This window comes from Phaseolus vulgaris, chromosome 9 (genome assembly GCF_051622355.1).
Source record: "Phaseolus vulgaris cultivar YP4 chromosome 9, ASM5162235v1, whole genome shotgun sequence".
Classification (NCBI taxonomy): domain Eukaryota; kingdom Viridiplantae; phylum Streptophyta; class Magnoliopsida; order Fabales; family Fabaceae; genus Phaseolus; species Phaseolus vulgaris.
Window position 1 is genome coordinate 10076866 of NC_143506.1, and position 23311 is coordinate 10100176.

A 23311-nucleotide genomic window follows, 5' to 3' on the forward strand; every position below is an offset into this window, starting at 1 on the left:
TTTTAAGTTTTGTTCATTTTAATTTTTTTTAAGTTATATTTTAGTAAGTTTTTTCAAAATTAATAATTAAGGAAAACTTTACGATGATATAATGTTTATAGTAAATTTAACATAATTAATTAAATGTTTAAAATATTTATTCACAAAGAGTTTTAATTAAATAAAAATAATAATTTATCATCATGTAGACCAAGGCAGGATATGGAGTGGGGCCTTTGCTCCATGACTTTTCAATTCTTTTTTATGCACGTGTTATTTATAAATCCTTTCATTTAGGAGTCAAATAATAATATTTATATGCTATTTTCAAAATATTTATTATAAATACGATGACATTGTTTTATTTTTTAATGAATACTTTTTTATTACATGGAGATTTATTTTTATCCTTTTAAACAAAATATTTGAATACCATGTATTTATTTTAATATTACTTTTTATCATCTATGTTAAAGACTATAAATAATTGTATTTACAAATTTTACTAGTTTTTTTATTTATACTTATTTTATCACAATTTTGTTTTTAAATACTTATTAACAAAGTAAGCTTAATTACAAACACTGTATACGAAATCGATGGTTTAAAGTTTGAATTATATTATTTTCCATTTCCATCACTTGTTTATTACATTTTTTCTTCTCTTATCTTTTGTTTGAGACTCCAACGTAATTTTGATTTCAAATAAATAGATTCAAACACATTACAAATAAACATTCTGAAAACAAAAGAAATATTGAGTGTACTAATGATTTATCAAACTTTACTTTTTGGTAATTTCGTCTAGGCCTATAATATTCTTATTCTAATATTTAACTATCTAAAAAATACTATTCAATAATTTGTATCAAATAATACTATTTGATGAATAATAGAGCTCATTCTAATCCAGTACAAGTTAAATTTTTCTAATAATTCTATTAGAGAAGATACTATTTTTTATTATATACTATTCATGAAATTTCTACATGATATAAGAAATTGTTAGTCAACATTTATAATACTGGATATTTAAAAAGGTATTTTCGATTAACATTTTAATAAACTATTGTTATAATTATATATATTTGAAAATATATGAATATTTGATTATATTTTTTAAGATGGTCTCTAAAAATTAACTCTAGTTCAAACCCTCGTGTAGACTTACGGTGATTAAAAAGAAAACGTGTAAAAGACAACTGAAATTCCTTCACATCGATGTCTGAAGAACCAATGGCAGATTTTCCTATAATTAATTATTCATAGTTTTGAAATATCCATGTCCAAGTTTGACCACTGGTCGTAGTCATCTTAAGAAATTGAAGTAAAAAAAAAAAGGGATAAGATAAATTTATAATTAGTAATGAAAATAGAAAGAGTGCAGCATTTACCTATCTATAAAGGGAAGGGGTTTCTTTCCTTTCTTGATATCAAGCCACCATTCCAATCAAGGTTATATCTCTCTCTCTTCCTTCTGTGTCTCTTCCTGACTCCCAAAAGTTCTTCTCTTCACACACTTCCGTTCTTTTTTACTAAATCTGATTTGAGTAACACTTTCTTAGTTTTTCCCCTTTCAGTACAAATCAACATAGTGCTACTTAGAGTTCTACAAAAGGTTGAAACATATCAACCAATTGAAATCAAAACCCACCAATCTAAAGCTCTCTTGCATGTTCACAAACTTCCCTTTGGGAGCTAGGTTCCTTTTTTCTGTTCCCGTTATCCAGATCTGAAACTGGGTGTGGCTTTTATTAGGGTTTTTTTCCAAGTTACGCAAGAACAGTGTTTATCATTCCATATCCATATATGTCATATATCAGAGTGTGTTTAAAAGTAGTTCTTATATATGAGTTTTGTGCAGTTGAAAAATGACGAGGGCGAAGATAAAGATAAAGAAAATCGACAACATAACTGCGAGGCAGGTAACATTTTCTAAGAGGAGGCGAGGGTTGTTCAAGAAAGCTGAAGAGCTTTCTGTGCTATGCGATGCTGACGTTGGTCTCATAGTTTTCTCATCTACCGGGAAGCTCTTTGAGTATAGCAGTTCCAGGTACGTACGGATATATATTGTATTACACAACTGTGACTTTTCTCTCAGTATTTATCTACATACATATATACATGTATAAAGCATAATATCTTACGTTGTTTTGTTTTCAATTAATATTAATATGTTTGTGAGTGTGCTCCTTCCGATCCTAATTTCTGGTTAGGCTAGTTGTGCCTGTAGTTTCTGTACGGAGTGTGTTAGAGAGAGAGAGTGTTATGTGTAATCTTATGATGGGTTTGGAACAAAAACCTCGTTTCACTCGCTTCTATTTCTTATTTTATGGGAATTTATCAGTAGTCTATTCAAGTTATGAAAGGTTCCTAGTGATGGGAGAAATAAAAAAAAAACACAGCTGCATAAGTTAGTAGTAATTCCCTAAGCTTTTGATAGATAGTTTTGACTACCTTTTGTAAATATTAGAAAATGGGAATAAAGTAGTGTGGAGGTTTTTTCCAATGGTTAATAAAATAAAAGAAACAAAAGTAATCCAAAGCTGAACCCTTCAAAGCTCAACCAATTTGATATTTGTGACCAATGGTAATCTATTATAAGCATGAAACTGCGAGCTAGATAGATAGAATATGCTCTATCCTATGCAGTGAGTGTATTTGTTTAGCCTTTTCCACATACAATCAAAATTACAATAACCCTTTTATTTTGTAGATAGACCAGCTATAAGTTTATTGTCTCTGACATAATTTCATTAATGGAGTTTTAACTTTCGACTTTTCACATCTAAACTGTTGCTGCATTTTTCTGTGGACTGAGATTCCAATGGTAGGCCATGTTGTGGATTCCTTCTAGTTTGTTTTATAAGGAAACATATGTGCCTGGTTAACTACTGTAATGAAACTGTACTGATGTGTTGAAATTACAATGGCTTGAGGAAATATTTTCCCTCTAGTTATTAATATATATAATCGTTTTAGCAGATAGTGAAGTTAAATTTGACTTTCACTATATGTTGTTTGAGTTGGAAAATGTATTTACAAAGATGCTGCTTGATCTATAAAAATTTATTTAATATATATAACTTTTCTACTAACTTTTTTTTCTTTGTCTCTTCTTGTTTTGTATAGTATGAATGACATAATTACAAAGTATAATACGCACTCGCCTGGCATCAATAAATTGGATAGGCCATCACTAGAACTGCAGGTTGTACAAAAAATTATGTTCTTGATTATATATTTGCTTAGTTTGTTGCGGTTGTGCATAGACTTACACCACCAAACTTCTTGGTGACCGAAGCATATTATGTAATTGCTCAAATTATTTTATATGTTATGTTATACTTGTACATTTGAAAGAGGTGTTAATAATCAATCAAATTTTACACGTTTTTATTTAGGTTGAAGTAACACTAACTGCTGATAAGTAACTGGGCACTTGTTTAATTGTTGATTTCAGCTAGAGGCTAGCAATAGCGCCAAATTGAGTAAGGAAATTGCAGATAGAACCCAAGAACTAAGGTATATGAATTTTGTATAGAGTTAAAACACTTGAAAAATAAGTGGATGAATTTGAGTAAAATTCATTGTATTTATATTTTGAACGGTTTTAGTTGGATGAAAGGCGATGATCTTCAAGGACTAGGCCTAAATGAGTTGCAGCAACTGGAGAAAACACTTGAAAGTGGACTCGATCGTGTCATTCAGATAAAGGTACATACATAAAGCCCTTTTGGACAAACCTGTTGCATGTTAAATTCTGAATGATTTATATGTATATATATATACCAACTCATTTTTCAACTTTTTTACCTTCAGGAAAAGCAGATGATGAGCCAGATTTCTGAACTTCAGAAAAAGGTTTTTTGATATATAACTTGATGATGCAGCTAATGTCTTGAATCAAATTGAAACTAATGCATATTTAGTATAATTCTCTGATCCTCAATAAGATAACCTTCTATAGAGTAAGGGCTAGATAGGTGCATTGCATGAATATTAATTAATGCTTTTAGAGAATACCAGCCATTTGATAACTAATTGGTTATGTTATAAGCATATAATTAGAAATGCAACAGTGTTTTAATTCTAGGAATAATCATAATGTTTTAATTTCTAGATTTATATAGTAACTTCCGAATTTTGAGGATTGTTTGCTTTGTTTTGTGTGCATTCTGCGAAAGGGAATCCTGTTGGAAGAAGAGAACAGGCATTTAAAGAGAAAGGTGAGAAATCAATGACTCACTCAACTCTTAATCTGTTTACTTAACAACAAATCAAGATGAAATAATGTAATAAATAGTTAATGTTTCATCTTTTAAAGCGAGATTTACTGTAACTTCTCTCCCATTTATGATAAACGTACGAAAAACATTTAAGAACTAAGTGAAGATAAACACAAAATTGAAAAGGTAACGTGGTCTTAAATTTTTAACTTTTAGTAGACAAATAATTAAAATTTTGAAAAGGGTACTAAACTAAAAGATGTTTTAGGTTTATGTGTTTGCTTCTCTTCCTTTGGTTACTGAGTTAAATAATGTTACATTAATTAATCAGCTAGTGGAGACGGAGATGGAGGCTATGCTGCGTAAAGCAAAAATGCCTTTTATGATGGACTCGAACATGGGAATGCAAGAAGAAGGTGTTTCATTAGAGTCTACAAACAACGTTAGCAGTAGCATCAGTGACCCTCATGTTGAAGATGGTTCCTCGGACACATCTCTCAAGTTAGGGTAAGCAACCCAACCAAACACTAACAGCCAACAAACACTTACAGATATTTTTACGTTAATTTGAACAAATCCTTTGGTTTTTTTGTTTTTTTCAGGCTACCCTTCTCTAAGTGAAGATATGTAACATGGTGAATGAGCCATGCCCGGTTTCAAGTTTTAAGAAATTGTCTTGAAATCTGTACCCATTGTTTTTCTTGAATTTTTCGTAAGTGAGAAAATGTATGATTACTATATTTTAATAATATATAAAAATTACGATATATTTCCATGTATGTATCTCAGACATAACTTTCTCCAAAGATTTCTTTTTAATCAAATTGGTTTTGGTGGGAAGATTGGTTTGTTGTTAATCACATCAAGGCCACAGTGAAATCTGATTAAAGAAAGATATTACAGTAGCTTAGAAGGCATCACTCTGTGAGACTCAAGGGCAGCTTTTTCAGTAACTTAGGCATGTTTAATCTGTGATGATCTATAGCACTGAATGTAGTACGGTTTTATGGCTCTTTCGGAACCAACCAAGAAGCATTATTGTTTTTCCTTTACTTTTTTTATTCTAACGATAGAAAGTTGGAGAGCTAACAAATATGACAAGAGTTAGTGAAACTATAAAAAACGATAAATAAATTCGCTGTCAGATTTTTCTCTCTCTCTAAAGTATAAAGAAAGTTGATTTTTTAACCTATAATAGTTTAAACATATCAATGTAACGGATTATATTGAATAAATACTAAAAAATAAAAACAAAAACTAATTCTAAAAATAAAATAAAAATTAATTAATCATTATATTAATTAAATTATATTATTTTAAATCAATATCTAATTAGCTAAGGATTTAATTATCAAGAAAATAATAAAATAGAAACTAATTTTAGAGATAAAAAATAATTAGTTGCTATAATAGCTAAATTAGAGATCAAGAGACTAAAAAAGTTTTGGTTTCTAAATTAGTTTCTAAATAGTTTCTGAATTCATATCTAATTAGTTACCAAAATTTTAACTACCAATTATTTAGATTCTAAATTTGGTAGAAAAACCTTAGTAGTTAATTAGATACCAATTTAAAAACCATTTAACAACAATAAAAACTAAAAAAAATTATAGTTTCTAAAATGATCTCTAATTGTCTCTAATTAGTCACTATAGCAATTAATTATTTTTTGGTTTCTAAAATTGGTTTCTATTTTATGATTTTAGTAAAATATAACAAAATATTTACTTTTATTTTAAAATATATAATAATTAAATTTGTAATAAAATAAAAGCATTAAAATAAAATAAATTTAATATAGATATTTATTGATGTTCTGATCAATAACAGTTTTGTATAGATTAATAAATCTACTTAGAATATTCTCTCATATCATGTTATAATTTATTAACTATTCCTCACAAATTCCTTACAAACTTACTTGTATGGTTGGACTTACCTAAGCAATTAATGACTATCTTTATGATAATATTAAAAAAATTATCATATTATTTTTACGGAATGTATACACAATAAGTCTGTCTGCATGTATGATTTTAAGTATTTGTACGGTATTATTTTTCTGTTTGTTTTTGGTGGAAACCTCTTTATGAGTATGTAAATGCTTTCTAGGTTGTCGTTGTGCAAGTAAGTAAGTATATATATATATATATATATATATATATATAATAATGTATGGCATGCAAACATTAGGCCAATTGAGAAATGGAACAATTAAAATAATGTTTAATTGGAGTGGCTACATTTTTACTAGCTTATTAGAAAAGGATAAATTTAATTTAGGAGGAGGTATTCTTGAATCTAAATTTCATTTACAGTTTATTGTAGTACTGTGTTTTGAATATCATAATTCTCTTTAATGATTATGTGTTTAGATTTTTTTTTTCTCTAAAAAGACTTTAAAGAAGGTAAAAATAAAAGATAAAGTCAGTTTTCTTCTATAAATTGTAACTAATTTATGTACAAATTAAAACTTTTAAAAAATCAACTTAATGTATAAACTAATTTTAACCTAATTTTAATTTATGAAAAAACTATTCATTTTTTCTTTCTTGTTTTTTCCTAGTAAACATACGCCCTTATTTTACTTTAAACACAACTGTTTAGTCTTTCATTTACGTTTTTCTTTTCTTATTAGCAGCAACAAAAATTAGGGTTTAGGATTGAAGACCTTATATCTACATTTATTATTTGCTAAAAGTTTGTCAATTAATAGACTCAATTTTCACATGATCCAAAGAATAATTCCACTAAATAAAAGATGAAGAATACCAAGATTAACAGATATAAACAAATATACATCAAAATGTGTTTAGTAACTTTGTCTTCATAAAACTCTTCACCTTGTTATGTTGTTTTCTTAAACTCGTTTTCTCCATAAAAGTGTTAACACAACCTTAGATTGTCTCTGATTAAAAATGTTTTTCATAAGTGTCTCAAAATAAAATGTTTTACTTTTGGAGAATCTTGATTTATAAGGAATTAGGCAGAGTGCCATATTAGAGGAGTTATAAATTAGGCACATATGCCCACTTTACAAAATACATGTCATTCCCTTATTCTCCTCATTCTCTAGTCTCTTGTAATTTGTTGTTTAGATAAAGTTTGTTTGAGACACTAATAATAATAAAAAATTATTTTACAACTGTTTTTTAGAATAAAAAATTATATTATAATAGAATAATAATTTATTTAAATGTCAAGTGAATATAATTCGTGTTAACGTATGATCACTCGTGTTATTTTACTTGACTAATCTAAACTTGTAATGATTATTTTTCTTCCTCAAACAATCCATGTTCAATTATTTCTACTCAAAGTTTCTAATTGTTGATTTGATTTTAAGAATAATATGTTATATATTGTATCCAATATTTGCTATACCCAAATCATAGATATGATAATAACTTAGTATTTTTTTGCCATTTACTACAAAATCTCACCATCTAATCTTAATATTGCAAGTTAAAGAGGCTTCATGAGACTAATGCTTTCTTGGTTTCTAAGCGCGGAAAGATTGAGAGGAGAGAAAGATAGATAAAGTGTAGGAATCGAGAACTGAAAAAGTAAAAAATAACGTAAAATTAACAAAATTTGGAGACATAAACTTTTTGTGCAGCAATAAAAGGATTTGTGATGAAGCAGTAACTTCTAAATATAATCGTAGTGGTATGGGCTTGATCGAGACCAGGAAAACATGATCAAGATGAGGAAAATCATCAGGGACGACGGTTCGGCCGACCGACACATATATCCATTAACGTTCAAACTAAGGTTAGTGAAACTAATCTGTCATTGAGAATTAGGTAATACAGTCATAAGTGTGATCTATTCCACTAATCATGCCCAATAAGGTAAGTTTACTAAAATAATATAAATAACGCGATTTCCAAGGAGAAAAGGTACAACATTTATTATTGTGTATCTACCCGAGTGTCGATCATCCGCTTTACTGACTTGAGCGTCAAAATATTTTCTGCAGGTACCTCCCCCATTTGGCATTCATCCGAGACTGAGAGCAGAAGAAGAAGCACGGAGGCAAGAAGGATCCCAGCCAAGCCCTAACAACCTACCCAACCGAAGGAGAAAGACGAAGACTTCAATAGTTATCTAGGTCCTATCTCCCTAGCCGAAACAATAATCAATTATAGCTTTTTTATATAATTGATTATTATGTTAATATTTATGTTTTTTATAATAGAATAAGTATATTAAATTTCATTTCATTTATAGTTTTAAAATTATTTTTTATTTTAAAAAATTAATTGTATAAATTACATTTTAAATATATGAATATACAAAAAATTTATTACACTACATCAATATACAATTTTTTTACTCATTTCTACTATCTACAATCTTTTCACTTATCTCTCTCTTTTTCTTAATTCAAACATCATCATTTTCCATTGATTTCTTAATTCAAATACAAACTAAATATAGAAATCGTGTACAATTGAAGTTAATATAAAAAGTTCATATTATATAAATTAATTGGATAATTTTAAGTGAGATTTAATTAATCTCTCTCCTGATCGCTTGATAGGGCTATTTAGACAGATAAATATATTTTCTTTTATCAAATATATATATATATATAATTAACTATATTTTTTTTTCTTTTATGTGGTGTTTAGTAGATGTGAAAAAAGTAATTAATGCATAATGTTTGGTAAGAACCGAAGAAAAAATAAATTATTTTTAAAAAACAATAAGATTTTTACGGTATATTTTTTTTACATATTTTATTCATTTATTTATCTATTTCTTATGAAACATTTTTAATTTTCACATTATTATTTTTATTTATTTCTATTCTATTAATGTATTTCTCTCTCTTATATATCAAAAGATTTCCTTAATTAATTTATAAAAAAAATATTCTTTTTGACTAATTAATTATATTTACATTCTCATTATTTATAAATAAGTAAATTTAAAATTTAAAACAATCTTATAAAACCAATTAATTTGTAAAATACAAAATTGCATCTATTTATATATTATAATTTGACTATGTATTTAGTTGATATAAAATCTTCAATTCACTAATATTTTTAAATAATACAATAGTAAAAGATACCATAAGTTTAACAACTGGTGATAGAATAAACTTTGATAATGATTTAACAGTTTCTCTATCTGTAATTTACTTTCACTGTCACTGCTACAAAGTAAACAACATATTATTCCTGTTGGTTGTTTTCAAACTTTTGTTCCATTCCTAAAACAGTTACGTCAAAAAAGATTTATATTTTCTGAGAAGACTTTTATGAAAAATATTTTAATTTTTTTAAGAAATCCATTTAATGGAATATGTTAGCATAAGTGAAATAGTTTAATGTTCATTAAAAAATGATGTTTTTTTTTTTTATTTTTTTTATTTCTTTCGTCTCATTTCTATTTAATTCAATTTCATCTCTTTTGTGCCTAGATTCTCTCATTTTTTATACAATTAATTATTATTTAAAAACGATTTAATGAAAAAAGTTTCTTTAATTTACAAAAAATTTAAAATTATTTATAAGATCACATATTCTATATTTTTATTTCTAAAAAAAAAAAAAATCCAAGCCCAAAATTTGTATTTTAATCTGTTAACATACATGTGCATAAATAAGAGGTGTTATCTGTGCGTCGTGCAGTGAGGCATCAATCCCTGTGAAATTCAATCAAAGAGGAAGTTTCCGGTGTATCATCTGAAAATGAACGACTCAGATGTCTCTAGGCAAATCCAGCAGATGGTGCGGTTCATCCGCCAGGAAGCAGAGGAAAAAGCCAACGAGATCTCTGTCTCCGCCGAAGAGGTATCTCTTCTTTTCGCCGTGTTTTCTCTTCTTTCGCTCTCCATTCACGCTCTCAGATCGAATCGTACTTTTTCTTCTGCAGGAATTCAATATCGAGAAGCTGCAGTTGGTCGAAGCCGAAAAGAAGAAGATCAGGCAAGAGTACGAACGCAAAGAGCGCCAAGTCGAAATTCGCAAGAAGATGTAACTTCCTATGTACCTTTCTATACTCTTTTTTTGTGTGGATTTTGTCTGAGTTTGAAATTTGTTAGGATTTGTCCTCCATTGACTTTGCTTAAAATTAAATTATGGAGACCAAGCCTTACTCGTATAGATCCTATACTTGATTTCTTATGGAACCGGATTCGGTGCGGTTATTTTTTCATGTAATCACTCATTCAGTGTATTTATTTATGATTGAAGAACTGTGACAGTGTTTTAATTTTAAGTACTAGGATATGATATTTCAGATCTTTATCGAACTGTTCTGAATTGCTGAATGCCTGAATGCATGCAAGTCAGATCAATCAACAATGAAATAGTCTACCAGGACCTTGTGGTCTTGTCGTACAATTTGGTAAAATCAATAATTAATGGCTATAGGTTTAGTTTAGTCTCTTTTTATTTATTTACTTTGTTTGAGTTTGAATACTTCGTTTGATGTTCAATTTCTTTAAAGTTGTTGACGTCTGTGGCAAATTACTTGAAGTCAAGGATATTGCCCAAGTTTGACGAAGGAAATTGAGGGTTTAGTTTCAGAGATGTATTTTATTTCGTTATGTTAAATACAGAGGTGTGCGTTGTGCTTCAAAGTGACAAAAGCAGTGCTACTTGAGATGGTTTATGTTTTGAGTCACAATTGATTGTTTGTTGCAGCGAGTATTCGATGCAGCTGAATGCTTCTCGAATTAAAGTTCTTCAAGCTCAAGATGACGTGATTAGTTCCATGAAGGAAGCTGCTTCCAAGGAACTTTTGACTTCGAATCATCATGATCATGCCTACAAAAACCTTCTGAAAGATCTCATTGTTCAGGTCAGTTAAATTTTGAGTATGGTACACCTACTTGTGATTTGATAATTTGATTTTGCTGTTTTGCCAAGTGCTGATATGATATCAGATTGTTGTTTCCATCTTTTCTAGTAAGAGCCTTGCACCTAGGCAACTGTTTTTAATGTTATTTGTTTATTGTATCCTACTTTTGTATTATTTGAGATTATGGGCACAGCATTGTATCTCTAACTAGTATTTTCATTGCAAATTGCTATTATCCAGAGACATCATTGTATTTGATAACAATGATGATGACACATGAAAAGGAAGAGGAATAGGGTTTCTGATATTAGCTCTGAAAGGGAGTATAAATATGCAAGACATACCAAAGATATAAATATATAAACATGGCAAGAGCATAAAGACTAAACTACCCTTAACTAATAAATATAATATTATTTAACAGTATCAACATCATTGATTGTTTTGTGATAGGAACTTGGGTATTTTTGGAAGTGCAGTGGAGTATTTAGCTGTTTGGTTCTCCTCCTTGTTATAGCTACTTTTTTAGAGTGGGTTCCCATGTTCTTGGGTACTTATCAATTATTAGAGCTAGTTGTTGCTGTCTTGTAAGGGGCTATCTTCGTAGGGTTCACATCAATATGGAAGTTGAGTGAAGTGTCACCAAATGAAGTGTTAGAATGAAACCTGCCAAGATGTTGTCTCTTAGAGGTGGTGCTATGATAAGAACTTGGGTATTGTGGGGTCCCGAACTCCCACATTGAGTAGTATGTATGGGATCCTCGGTGGAATATTTAAGTGATTGGTTCTCTCTCTTTAATAGTTAGCTTTTGAGGATGGGCTCACCAAGTGCTTGGGGACCAGCCTTGGTGTGTTCAATGGCATGAGTTCAAATCCTTACCCATCCTGTTACTCTTCCCTTTTTCATTGGTTAACATGACCTTTTTTATTCCTTTGTAATGATATTGCTGTTTAGACTACCTTCTATGTGTAAGTATGTGGACTTGGAGTTAATGTTAGGACTGTGTGTTACAGTGTTTGCTAAGACTGAAAGAACCTTCTGTCTTATTGAGATGTCGGAAAGAGGACCTGCACTTTGTTGAGCATGTGCTGGATTCTGCTGCACAGGAGTATGCTGATAAAGCAAATATTGACCCCCCAGAGATCATTGTTGACAACCAAGTCTATCTTCCACCTGGACCCAGTCATCACAATGCTCATGATATCTCCTGGTAAAGTTCATATTATAACAATTAAATCTTAACTAATTTGTTTCTTACCCTATACTTTTTTTTTTGTCATGGTTAATTATAATTCAACACTATCTCCTGAGAAAAGTGCAAATTCAAATCTTCTGTGCTTATTAGTAATTCTTTCCCACAACAATTGAGGATACTTCCTAAAATCTTGTTAGCTGTTAGCTGCTTTGATATTTAAATTTTAGTTGTAACACACTTGATTATTTTTGTTGATATTCAGTTCTGGTGGGGTGGTGCTGGCTTCTCGTGATGGAAAGATTGTGTGTGAAAATACTCTTGATGCACGACTTGATGTAGTGTTCCGTAAAAAGCTCCCTGAGGTAAAAATTTACGCATATTAATTCTTACTCTGTGATTTTGTATCCTGTCAGATATTTTCTACTGAATTGTTTCTGTGGACTTTTCATATTATTTCCAAGTAGGAAGGTGGGTTATTTTTGAGATATTGAAACTTTGACATTGAAATAAAAAAAAATACTTCAGTAAAATCATATCTGATGGGCTACTAGGACAGGTAATGGAATGTGCCAGTGATTTTCAAGAGAAAAAAAAAAGAAAAACAGAGCTTGTTTAACAGAAAAAAAAAACCTGAACTTTTAATTTTTTAGAAGCCTTACTATTTATAAAGTTTAATGAATAACTACCCACTAACAACGTGATCCTTGGAATAAGCCATGAATACAATCGGGAATGACAAAGTATCTAAAACTTCCCAACAGACTCTTTAAGACTAGGACAGCAACAACGAACAAAAATAACATAAGCAGAACATGGAGTATAGGGAATAGTTAACTGATGCTCAACTCGATGTCAGCTTCCTCACAACAGATTTAAGTTTTCTGAGGTGTACTCCTTGCCATTATCAAATCTTAGAATCTGAATTTGGTTGCCACTTCTGACTTGAATTTTAAGGAAACAAAAAAGATGCAACACATTCTTGTGAAATCATCAATAAAGGCAACGTAATGTCAACACAAGTAGCTCTTTTTGCTGACTTCAGAAATGTCTTCCTTCTTGCTTTCCAAATAGACAAGCCTTACAGGTTGGTATGTATTATGTGATCATCAAATTTGGGAAAATCAGTTGCCAGCTTCCTGGACTTCATTTGCAGCAGCCCTTGGTGGTGATAATGCCTGAGCCTCTTGTTTCAAACTTCTGTGATATTTTCCTTGATTGGAAAATCAGCTTGCTCTTCCTCTAATGGATTTATAGGAAAACTTGTCCCTTCCGTTTTTCCTTTGAAGATATCATGACTGGCGGCATCCCTAATCAGGCAAAGATTGTCTTCAAAAGCAACTTTGAAGACTCTTTCAATCATTTGGTTAACACTCAACAAATATTGTTGAATTTCGGATACAAACTTTACACCTGAGCAACTTGCTATTGCAACAATTCCCTTTCTTTTGACGGAATTACAATCACCATTGCTATTCTAACTTTGGTGATGTTGGTTGCCTCTAAATCTTTGAAAAGCTCCCTATCGATGGGTCATTTGATTGGTGCAACCACTGTCCTTCAGCCAAATCTTACTTACTTCACTGCTTTCAAAGCACAGCCACAAAGTAGATCCTCGTTGTCTTGACCAACAACCTTAGCTTCTCCTCGTCGTTATTGATTTTTGCTCTTTCATACGATTGCTTCATTTCCCATTTGATTGCACTTTGTACATTTAGCATCAGGTCTCTTCCAACATTTGAGTGGAGGGTGACTCATTTTGCCACAATGCTGACAAGGTGGGTAGCTTTTCTTCTCACCCTTTTTCTTGTTGTAATCATTTGCACTTCTCTCACTACTGGCCCGATGATTCTTCTTGTGATTTTTCTTTTTCCATGTTCTTCCTTGTTACCTCTTGGCTAGTAGAGTGCCTTGATATTCTCTCATCAATCTTTTGCCGCATTTGGGCCTGCATGGCATGTAGGACTTACTTGACCTTATCAAATACTCACTTATCGTGGAGTGAATATGAAACATAAGACTGACATGAACTTAATGAAGATAATAACAAATTAGTATTAAAATATAGAAAGTTAGAAATACAAAGGAGACCAAAATAAGATGGAAAGGCAACAGGGAACGGAGATAATCTGAATATTTGATACTTTGAAAATTTCGGACGAGTTTTCTCAAGAAAATATTTCATATTTGTTGGATAGAGATACTAGACTAGAATATATATACACGCACACATAACTAGACATAAAAATTAAGAATTGACAGTAGTTATTTTGTCAAGGGAAGGAGAAGCCATTAAGATTTTCTAGAGCCAGGAAAACGACAAAATTCTTCAAACTAAACTCTGAACTTGGACTATTGCTCTCATTCAAATAACTTGTATGTAGAATTTTGATTCACATCCACTTTTACGTATTTTATCGGGTAGTTCTATTCACTTCATTCCACAATATTATACTAGTATATACAGTTTCTATTGGATTAGTTTAAGTTGTGATAACCAACATTCTTCTTTATTTTCTTTCTTCTTGGGAAAGGAGGAATGGGTGTAATTATTTTGAGATGATGAACTGGTTAATCATGTCAAAGCACTAGATTCTTATGAAGTTTCTTGCTCTTTGTTGCAGATTCGAAAGCAGCTCTTTGGACAAGTTGTTGCTTGAATATTTCGATTGTATTGTTTCCGTACCATGGAGTGTTTATATCCCGAAGCATAAAGCTTGTCTTGGACCTGAATAGCTCTGGTGCCGTTGAGTTATAGTTGTTGTCTTTTGAATAACACCAGTTTTCGGTAGTTCAGTTGCTCCCATACCGTTTATGATGGGGCATGTGGCGTTCTAGAATTTATCTGGTTCATTGCTGCTTTTAGCTCATGTAGCAGATATATATACATATATATTGTTGACATTGTGAGTATAAGGGTTATCTATTGTCGTGTCTGGTGCAAGTAAAAGAGAAAAAAAACCCGGAAATAGTGAAACGTAGGGTCCATGTGAGGGAATGGGAATTTGACGACATACAACGTGTAATTTCATGCCCCATTTATCATGGATTTGGTCTTCTGATAGACTAATAAAAATAAACTTGCATGTCTTGATGATTATATTCAAATAGTTATCAGAAATAATATTTAATTAGAGGTATATCTTCTTAATCAAATACAAGTTCTACATTAGTTTTAATAAAATATAGGAAATAAAGATATAAACATGAGGAGTATAATAAATTTATAATTAACATATATTTATGTATTTGTGTAAACTAGATTTCGTTCGGATTGGTTTTCATAATCAAATCTGAAATTCAATCCAATAATGGAATTTGATATTCATTTCTGTTTTTTTTTTTCCTTTCAATTTATTCAGTTTAAAGTCTTAGATAGATTAATTTTCATTTTATTACACAGGATTGAATTAATTTATGAACAGACCTATTTGACATTAAATAAATAAAAATATTTTAACCAACTTTCAATATTAAACAAAAATTTCATATGAAATTATGGCTAAGAAACAATGAACCATCATAATTAATTTTATATACTATAAAGTAGGTGCAGTGAAAATAAATAAGAATAAACTAAAAAATTGAATTGTTTTATTGAAGAGGGAGAGAGACAAATATATAGAGCTCAATAGAAATATGTGAGAAAAAATGCTGCCAATTTTATAATTTTTTTCTGCTATTATTGTGCACCACACCAGTATTAATTCATTCTTCATCCATTTCCTCAACTGAGATCCAATAATTTCACCGAGATTAAGGGACACATTCCTCTGAGAATAACCTCGATTGGTTTTAGAACCACAAAATCAATGAGGATGTGGGAGTAATTATGCAAATATTGGTCACACTTCTTTTACTAAAAAATACAATTTCATTTATTAATTATCAAAATAAATAAAATTTTAAAAAAATATTAAAATGGTAGGTCGTAACAATGACACGACTTTAGTGCATTTAAACTAAAGTCCAAATAACAACTAAAATGTAATCAGATTTCAACTAAACTCGTACCACCTTCACACAACTTATCCATTTTGATAATTTTTTAAAATTTTATTTATTTGAGTAATTACGTTGTGAAATTATCCATGGTAAAAATCTTCATTTCTGTACTATTGGAAACTGAGTGGAAGGAAGGAACAAGAGAAGTCATTCTACAAATTTCGGCATACAAAACAAGATGAGCCAATAGCTAAAAGTGAGAAAATGTGCTTCCTTACTATAATTTGGAAACAATCCTTTTGAGTTTTTAAATAGACACCGGAGTTAAAGAAAATAAGCGCAAAAGTTGTGACAATAAAGAAGTTGCAAAATGTAAAGGAACATAGAGATAGCGAAACAAGAGCATGTAGACCAACAACCACGCAAAAACAGAGACTCTAAAAAAGGTTTAGATGTACAGACAACGGAGAAGAAAGGATATAATGATACATGAAAGGTTTTAGAATTGTACTTTGCCAAAACACCAAAAGATGCAGGAATATACCTGATTGCCTGGGCGCCGACATTTCACTATTTTCACTTGCCCGCGACACGATAGTAGAGAACGCTTATACTTCTGTCACAATGTTCACAATAATGTATATATCTGCTACATGATTACCAATAAGCTAAAAGCAGCAATGAGCTATAAAAATTCTAGAACACCACATGCCCCATCATAAACGGTATGGGAGCAACTGAACTACCGAAAACTGGTGTTATTCAAAAGACAACAACTATAGTTCAACGGCACAACAGCTATTCGGGATATAAACATTCCGGGTACGAAAACAATACAATCGAAATGTTCAAGCAACAACTTGTCCAAAGAGCTGCTTTCGAATCTGCAACAAAGAGCAAGAAACTTCATAAGAATCTAGTGCTTTGACATGATTAACCAGTTCATCATCTCAAAATAATTACACCCCTTCCCCCTTTCCCAAGAAGAAAGAAAATAAAGAAGAATGTTGGTTATCACAACTTCAACTAATCCAATAGAAACTGTATATATACTAGTATAATATTGTGGAATGAAGTGAATAGAACTACCCGAAAATACGTAAAAGTGGATGTGAATCAAAATTCTACATACAAGTTATTTGAATGAGAGCAATAGTCCAAGTTCAGAGTTTAGTTTGAAGAATTTTGTCGTTTTCCTGGCTCTAGAAAATCTTAATGGCTTCTCCTTCCCTTGACAAAATAACTACTGTCAATTCTTAATTTTTATGTCTAGTTATGTGTGCGTGTATATATATTCTAGTCTAGTATCTCTATCCAACAAATATGAAATATTTTCTTTTGAGAAAACTCGTCACGAAAATTTCAAAGTATCAAATATTCAGATTATCTTCGTTCTCTGTTGCCTTTCCATCTTATTTTGGTCTCCTTTGTATTTCTAACTTTCTATATTTTAATACTAAATTGTTATTATCTTCCCTAAGTTCACGTCAGTCTTTTGTTTCATATGCACTCAACGATAAGTGAGAATTTGAAGTGGTCAAGTGAGTCATACAGGTGCTGAAGTCTTGAAAGATGTTGGGATTTAATTTAGCAGATTCCAGAATGGTTGAGAAAATTCTGATAAAGGCATTAAAGAGATACAAAAATTTACACAAAGGATCTGTTTAAGATCACTTTGACAGAAATCCTACATGCCTTTGCAGGCCCAAAACCAGGACAAGGAGGTAGTTGATCAAGACAAGGAGGTTCTACTCTTTGTGGCTATTGTTTTTGCAAGCAGTGAAGTGAGTAAGATTTGGCTGAATGACAGTGGTTGAACCAATCAAATGACCATCGTTAGGGAGCTTTTCAAAAGATTTAAAAGCAACCAACATCACTAAAGTTGGAATAGGCAAATCGTGATTATATTTCAGTCAAAAGAAAGGGGACTGTTGCAAAAACAAGCTGCTCAGGATTCAAAGTTGCTTTTGAAGACAATCTTTGCCTGATTAGTAGAGATGCGCTAGGCATGTTATCTTTCAAGGAAAGATGGAAGGGACAAGTTTTGCTATAAATCCATTAGAGGAAGAGCAAGCTGATTTTCCAATCCAGGAAAATATCACAGAAGTTTGAAACAAGAGGCTCGGGCATTATCACCACCAAGGGAAGCTGCAAATGAAGTCCAAGAAGCTGGCAGCTGATTTTCCAGAACTTCATGATTACACACCAACCTAAAATACTTGTCTATTTGGAAAGCAAAAGAGAAGCCATTTCCGAAGTCAGCATAAAGAGACACTTGTAAGCTGCAGTTAGTCTACACGGATATATCTAGACCTCAGAGAACTCCTTCGTTAGCAGGGAGTTGATATTATGCTGCATTTATTGAAGATTTCACAAGAATGTGTTGTTTCTTTTTCTTTCTTAAAATCTAAGTTAGAAGTGGCAACCAAACTCAGATTCTAAGATCTGATAATGGCAAGGAGTATACCTCAGAAAACTTCAATCTGCTTTGTGAGGAAGCTGGCATTGAGCATCAGTTTACTACTCCCTATACTCCACGTTCTGCTTATATTATTTTTGTTTGTTGTTGCTTTCTTAGTCTTAAAGAGTTTGTTATTCCCATTTGTATTCATGGCTTATTCCAAGGATTATATTGTTAGTCGACAGTTATTCATTAAGCTTTATAATTGTAATGCCTTTAATATATGTTTTCTTCTGGGTTAAACAAGCTTTGTTTCTTCTTTTCTCTTGAAAATCACTGACACATTCCATTACTTGTCCTAGTAGCCCATCAGATCAGATATGATTTTGAAGTATTTTTTTAGTTCAGTGTCAAGTTTCAATATCTCAAAAATAACCCACCTTCCCACTTTGAAAAATATAGAAAGTCACAGAAACAACTCAGCAGAAAATATCTAACAAAGGAGACAACCAGAGTAAGAATTACAATGCATAATTTTTTTACCTCAGGAAGCTTTTTACGGAACATTACATCTAGTCGCGCATCAAGAGTATTCTCACACACAATCTTTCCATCATGAGAAGCCAGCACCACCCCACCAGAACTGAATATCAACAAAAAATAATCAGTTTGCCTCAACTGAAATTTAAATATCAAAGCAGCTAAAAGCTAATGCGATTTTAGGAAGCATCCTCAATTGTTGTGGGTAAGAATTACTATTACCATAAGATTTGAATTTGCACTTTTCTCATAAGATAATGTTGAATTATAATTAATCCAGAGGAAAAAATAAAGTGTAGGGTAAGAAAGCAAATCCTGTATTGGCCGGACCAAACAATTAGTTAAGATTAAATTGTTGTAATATGAACTTTACCAGGAGATATCATGAGCATTGTGATGACTGGGTCCAGGTGGAAGGTAGACTTGGTTGTCAACAATGATCTCTGGGGGATCAACATTTGCTTTATCAGCATACTCCTGTGCAGCAGAATCCAGCACATGCTCAACCAAGTGCAGATCCTCTTTCCGACATCTCAATAAGACAGAAGGTTCTTTCAGTCTTAGCAAACACTGTAACAAACATCCCTAACATTATACACCAAGTCCATATACTTACGCATAGAAGGTACTCTATAAATAGCAGTCAAGCAGAATATATATCATCACAAAGGATTAATGCAAGTTGACCAGGAAAGAGGGAAAGGGTAAAGAATTGAACCCATGCCATTTAACACACCATGGAGACCAAGGTTGGTTTCCATGTCAAGAGATAGTTATAATTGAAATGTACTCAAGCTAACTATTACGGGGAGGGATCCAATCACCTAAATACCCCACTGAGGATCCCATACTATACCACTCAATGTGGGACTTAAAACATCCCACAATACCCAAGTTCTTATCGTAGCACCACCCATAAGCAACAACATTTAGGCAACTTTCATTCTACAACACTTCATTTGGTGAAACTTCACTCAACTTTCGTGTTAGTCAGAACTAGGAATGACAAATGAACTTGTCCCCCATTGACTGTGTATAGATAATACCCAATTTTTTAATTTGGGTATGGGGATGGGGATGTACATATCTGCCCTGCCGACCTCTTACCCGTCCCCTTTTTAAGTTACTAAACACCTTTAATTTATTAGGTAAACTACAAAACTTATATTAATTTTTCATTTAATCATTTTTACTCTTTTCTATAATTATTTGACCTTAATCCATTTATTATTTGATAGTCTCACTCACCTTGATATTTATACAATTATAATTATTTTCTTGATATTTGACATTGGAGTAAAGAAAATGTGTATTGTTTTGACATTGAATACTTGATAATACCGTGTTTCCTTTGCTGTGATTTTTTTAAAAAGAATTATTTAATTAATATTTGCAATAGTCAGGGAGAGGCTACAAGTATATCCATTTCCTGATGCCAAGGGGATGAGACAAAATATCATACCCGTTGGGGTATGGGATGGGAATGCGGATGAATTTTTACTTTGGATATGAGAATGAGATAGTCAAACTTGCATCACCCTATCTGTTGCCATCCCTAATCAGAACCTTAGATAGATAGCTCTTTTCATGACACCAACAACTAGCCCTCATAATAATTGATGTGAACCCTACGAAGATAGCCCTTCACAAGACACCAACAACTATCTCTAATAATAATTGATAAGTACCAAACACTTGGGAATCTACTCTAAAAAAGTAGCTATCACAAGGGGATAACCAAACAGTCAAATACTCCACTGCACCCCATACTACCCAAGTTCCTATCACAAAACAATCAATGATGTTGATACAATGGTGTCTCTAGGTAATAGCAAGTTAAATGATAATACTAGTTATAGATACAATGTTGTGCTCATCATCTAAAATAATACACTAGTTATAGATACAATGTTGTGCTCATCATCTCAAATAATACAAAAGTAGGACACAATACATGAATAAATAAATAACATTAAAAACAGTTGCCTAGGTCCAAGGCTCTTACTAGAAAAGATGGAAAGAACAATTGATAAGTACCCAAGAACTTGCTATCACAAAATAATCGACGATGTTATACAATGATGTCTCTAGGTAATAGGATTTTTCAATGAAAAAATTGGTTTTAGACAAAATAAATAACATTAAAACAGTTTCGTATGTGTAAGGCTCTTGTAAAAAAAATGGAAACAACAATCTGATACTTGGCAAACCAGCAACTTCAAATTATCAAATCATAAGTAGGTGTACCATATTCAAAATTTAACTGACCTGAACAATGAGATCTTTCAAAAGGTTTCTGTACACATGATCGTGATGAGTCAAAGTCAAATGATGATGATGACTCACACTCAAAAGTTCCTTGGAAGCAGCTTCTTTCATGGAACCGATCACATCATCTTGAGCTTGAAGAACTTTAATACGAGAAGCATTCAGCTGCATCGAGTACTCACTGCAAACACAATCAATTGGTTGTGCATCAAAACATAAACTATCTCAAGACAACAAGGATTTGGTAGACTATCTCATAATTGATTTGAATTGCATGCATTCCTCAATTCAGAAATACAAAAGCGTCCTGATTCAGAAATTATAACAATTGGACAAAAGATCATATTTTAGTACTTAAAACACACAGAATCACAGTCGTTCAATTATAAATACATAGAATGAGGGATTACATGAAAAAATAACTGCACTAAATCTGGTTCCATAAAGATTCAATGCTGCGTTACTAACAATAATCACACAATCAATAGACACTGTCGTATCGTAAGGATCAAAATCTATACGAGTAGGAGTTAGTCTTCAGAATTTAATTTCAATAAATTTCAATGGAGGACAAATCCTAATGAATTTTGAATTCGCAGAGACAGAATACAAAGGTATATCGGAAGTTACATCTTCTTCCGAATTTCGACTTGGCGCTCTTTGCGTTCGTACTCTTGCCTGATCTTCTTCTTTTCGGCTTCAACCAACTGCAACTTCTCGATATTGAATTCCTGCAGAAGGAAAAGTACAATTCGGTTTGAGAGCATGAATCGAGAGCGAAAGAGGAGAAAACACGATGAGATAAATATATACCTCCTCGGCGGAGACAGAGATCTCGTTAGCTTTTTCCTCTGCTTCCTGGCGGATGAACCTCACCATTTGCTGGATTTGCTTAGAGACATCTGCGTCGTTCATTTTCGGAGAGACACTGCAAACTTTCTGAGATTGATCTTGATATCTTTTCCCACTGCAGTTACAACAACAACAACTCACACTCCACCACACCTCTTATTTGTTAAAATACATAATCTGGTATACGCGTGGAAATTTTATTTCCTTATTTTAAGATGTGTGACCTTATAAAATAATCTCACTTTTTTTTAAACTAAACAATATTTTTCATTCAATCACAACCTCAAAAATATGTAAGACGTATTTATATATTATATAATTAAGAATTATATAAATTAACAATAAATACACAATTTATTTTTTATTTTTATAATTATAATAACAATTTATACAATAAAGTTTGATTTTTTTATAAAATTAATCTATTTTTTTAAAAAAAAAATTGTTAGAACCGTACTATAATTGTCAGAAATCTAAAAAATATTTTTTGAATTAGACACTTCACGGATACATGTCCTACAAGTATCATTCGAATGTCGCCGACTTCACAGATATGTGTCTTACAGGTATCATTCGAGTGTCGCCGACATGTCATTTAAGAGGAATGTCCAAACTTCATATCACAACTTATAAAAGAAAATTAGTTTAATAACAGTTATTTTATTTTACAAACAAATTTCAATGCAAAATGCAGAGCATATTTATAAAAAAAATAAAAAATTCTTAGGAGAAATATTAAAGGGTTAATAATTTATTACGGCTCATTTAATTTCAATATTTTATGTTAATAATGTCCATTGTTTTTAAAAGTTGTAAATTATGTTTCACTATTTAGTGGTTCAGTTTGGTACAACCCAGTCGTTGATTTGTCAGGGTGAGACTGATTGGAAATAGTAACATGTTTGTTATAGAATAAACTGTCATTTTCATTTTTTTTATATATTTTTATTTATTTATATAATTGGTTATGATAATTGATATTATTTTTAAAAAAATATACATATAAAAATCAAATAATATATAAATAAAGTTGTAGGTAAAACATTGATCACACCGATATTTAATTATAAATATCTACATTATTA

The 23311-nt window shown here is 31.2% G+C and overlaps 3 protein-coding genes across 8 annotated transcripts; 2 read left to right on the forward strand and 1 right to left on the reverse strand.

Moving 5' to 3' along the window:
* The first annotated feature begins 1352 nt into the window (after nucleotides 1-1352).
* LOC137822045 (MADS-box protein SVP) lies at nucleotides 1353-4987 on the forward strand. 6 transcript variants are annotated; one of them, XM_068626936.2, is made up of 9 exons: nucleotides 1353-1434; nucleotides 1844-2032; nucleotides 3112-3190; nucleotides 3443-3504; nucleotides 3597-3696; nucleotides 3802-3843; nucleotides 4167-4208; nucleotides 4540-4715; nucleotides 4811-4987. In XM_068626936.2, the coding sequence occupies exons 2-9, from the start codon at nucleotides 1851-1853 to the stop codon at nucleotides 4827-4829; spliced, it is 702 nt and encodes a 233-aa protein (XP_068483037.2). In that variant the 5' UTR covers nucleotides 1353-1434; nucleotides 1844-1850; the 3' UTR covers nucleotides 4830-4987. The 6 variants fall into 6 exon arrangements, with proteins under 6 accessions (XP_068483037.2, XP_068483040.2, XP_090151882.1 ...); XM_068626937.2 differs by lacking the exon at nucleotides 1353-1434 and adding an exon at nucleotides 1449-1750; XM_068626938.2 differs by lacking the exon at nucleotides 1353-1434 and adding an exon at nucleotides 1582-1721.
* Nucleotides 4988-9781: 4794 nt separating this feature from the next.
* LOC137820309 (V-type proton ATPase subunit E) lies at nucleotides 9782-15320 on the forward strand. Its single transcript, XM_068624308.2, has 6 exons — nucleotides 9782-10015; nucleotides 10098-10198; nucleotides 10871-11027; nucleotides 12042-12238; nucleotides 12486-12585; nucleotides 14845-15320. Exons 1-6 carry the CDS (start codon nucleotides 9914-9916, stop codon nucleotides 14878-14880), a joined length of 693 nt encoding a protein of 230 aa, XP_068480409.1. The 5' UTR covers nucleotides 9782-9913; the 3' UTR covers nucleotides 14881-15320.
* Nucleotides 15321-16554: 1234 nt separating this feature from the next.
* On the reverse strand, nucleotides 16555-22453 carry LOC137820308 (V-type proton ATPase subunit E). Its single transcript, XM_068624306.2, has 6 exons — nucleotides 22188-22453; nucleotides 22005-22105; nucleotides 21375-21555; nucleotides 19480-19676; nucleotides 19110-19209; nucleotides 16555-17049 (listed from the first exon to the last, which is right to left on the reverse strand). Exons 1-6 carry the CDS (start codon nucleotides 22287-22289, stop codon nucleotides 17014-17016), a joined length of 717 nt encoding a protein of 238 aa, XP_068480407.1. The 5' UTR covers nucleotides 22290-22453; the 3' UTR covers nucleotides 16555-17013.
* Between the last annotated feature and the right edge of the window lie 858 nt (nucleotides 22454-23311).

Excerpts from the sequence above, each read along its gene's own strand:
- LOC137822045 (XM_068626936.2), top strand. The coding sequence starts at position 1,851 with ATGACGAGGGCGAAGATAAAGATAAAGAAAATCGACAACATAACTGCG. Across the intron at positions 3,697-3,801 it reads ATCGTGTCATTCAGATAAAG|GAAAAGCAGATGATGAGCCA; the intron begins GTACATACATAA and ends TTTTACCTTCAG. Across the intron at positions 4,209-4,539 it reads ACAGGCATTTAAAGAGAAAG|CTAGTGGAGACGGAGATGGA; the intron begins GTGAGAAATCAA and ends TTAATTAATCAG.
- LOC137820309 (XM_068624308.2), top strand. The coding sequence starts at position 9,914 with ATGAACGACTCAGATGTCTCTAGGCAAATCCAGCAGATGGTGCGGTTC. Across the intron at positions 11,028-12,041 it reads TGAAAGATCTCATTGTTCAG|TGTTTGCTAAGACTGAAAGA; the intron begins GTCAGTTAAATT and ends TGTGTGTTACAG. Across the intron at positions 12,586-14,844 it reads TCCGTAAAAAGCTCCCTGAG|ATTCGAAAGCAGCTCTTTGG; the intron begins GTAAAAATTTAC and ends TCTTTGTTGCAG.
- LOC137820308 (XM_068624306.2), bottom strand. The coding sequence starts at position 22,289 with ATGAACGACGCAGATGTCTCTAAGCAAATCCAGCAAATGGTGAGGTTC. Across the intron at positions 22,106-22,187 it reads TCTCTGTCTCCGCCGAGGAG|GAATTCAATATCGAGAAGTT; the intron begins GTATATATTTAT and ends TTCCTTCTGCAG. Across the intron at positions 17,050-19,109 it reads TCCGTAAAAAGCTTCCTGAG|ATTCGAAAGCAGCTCTTTGG; the intron begins GTAAAAAAATTA and ends TCTTTGTTGCAG.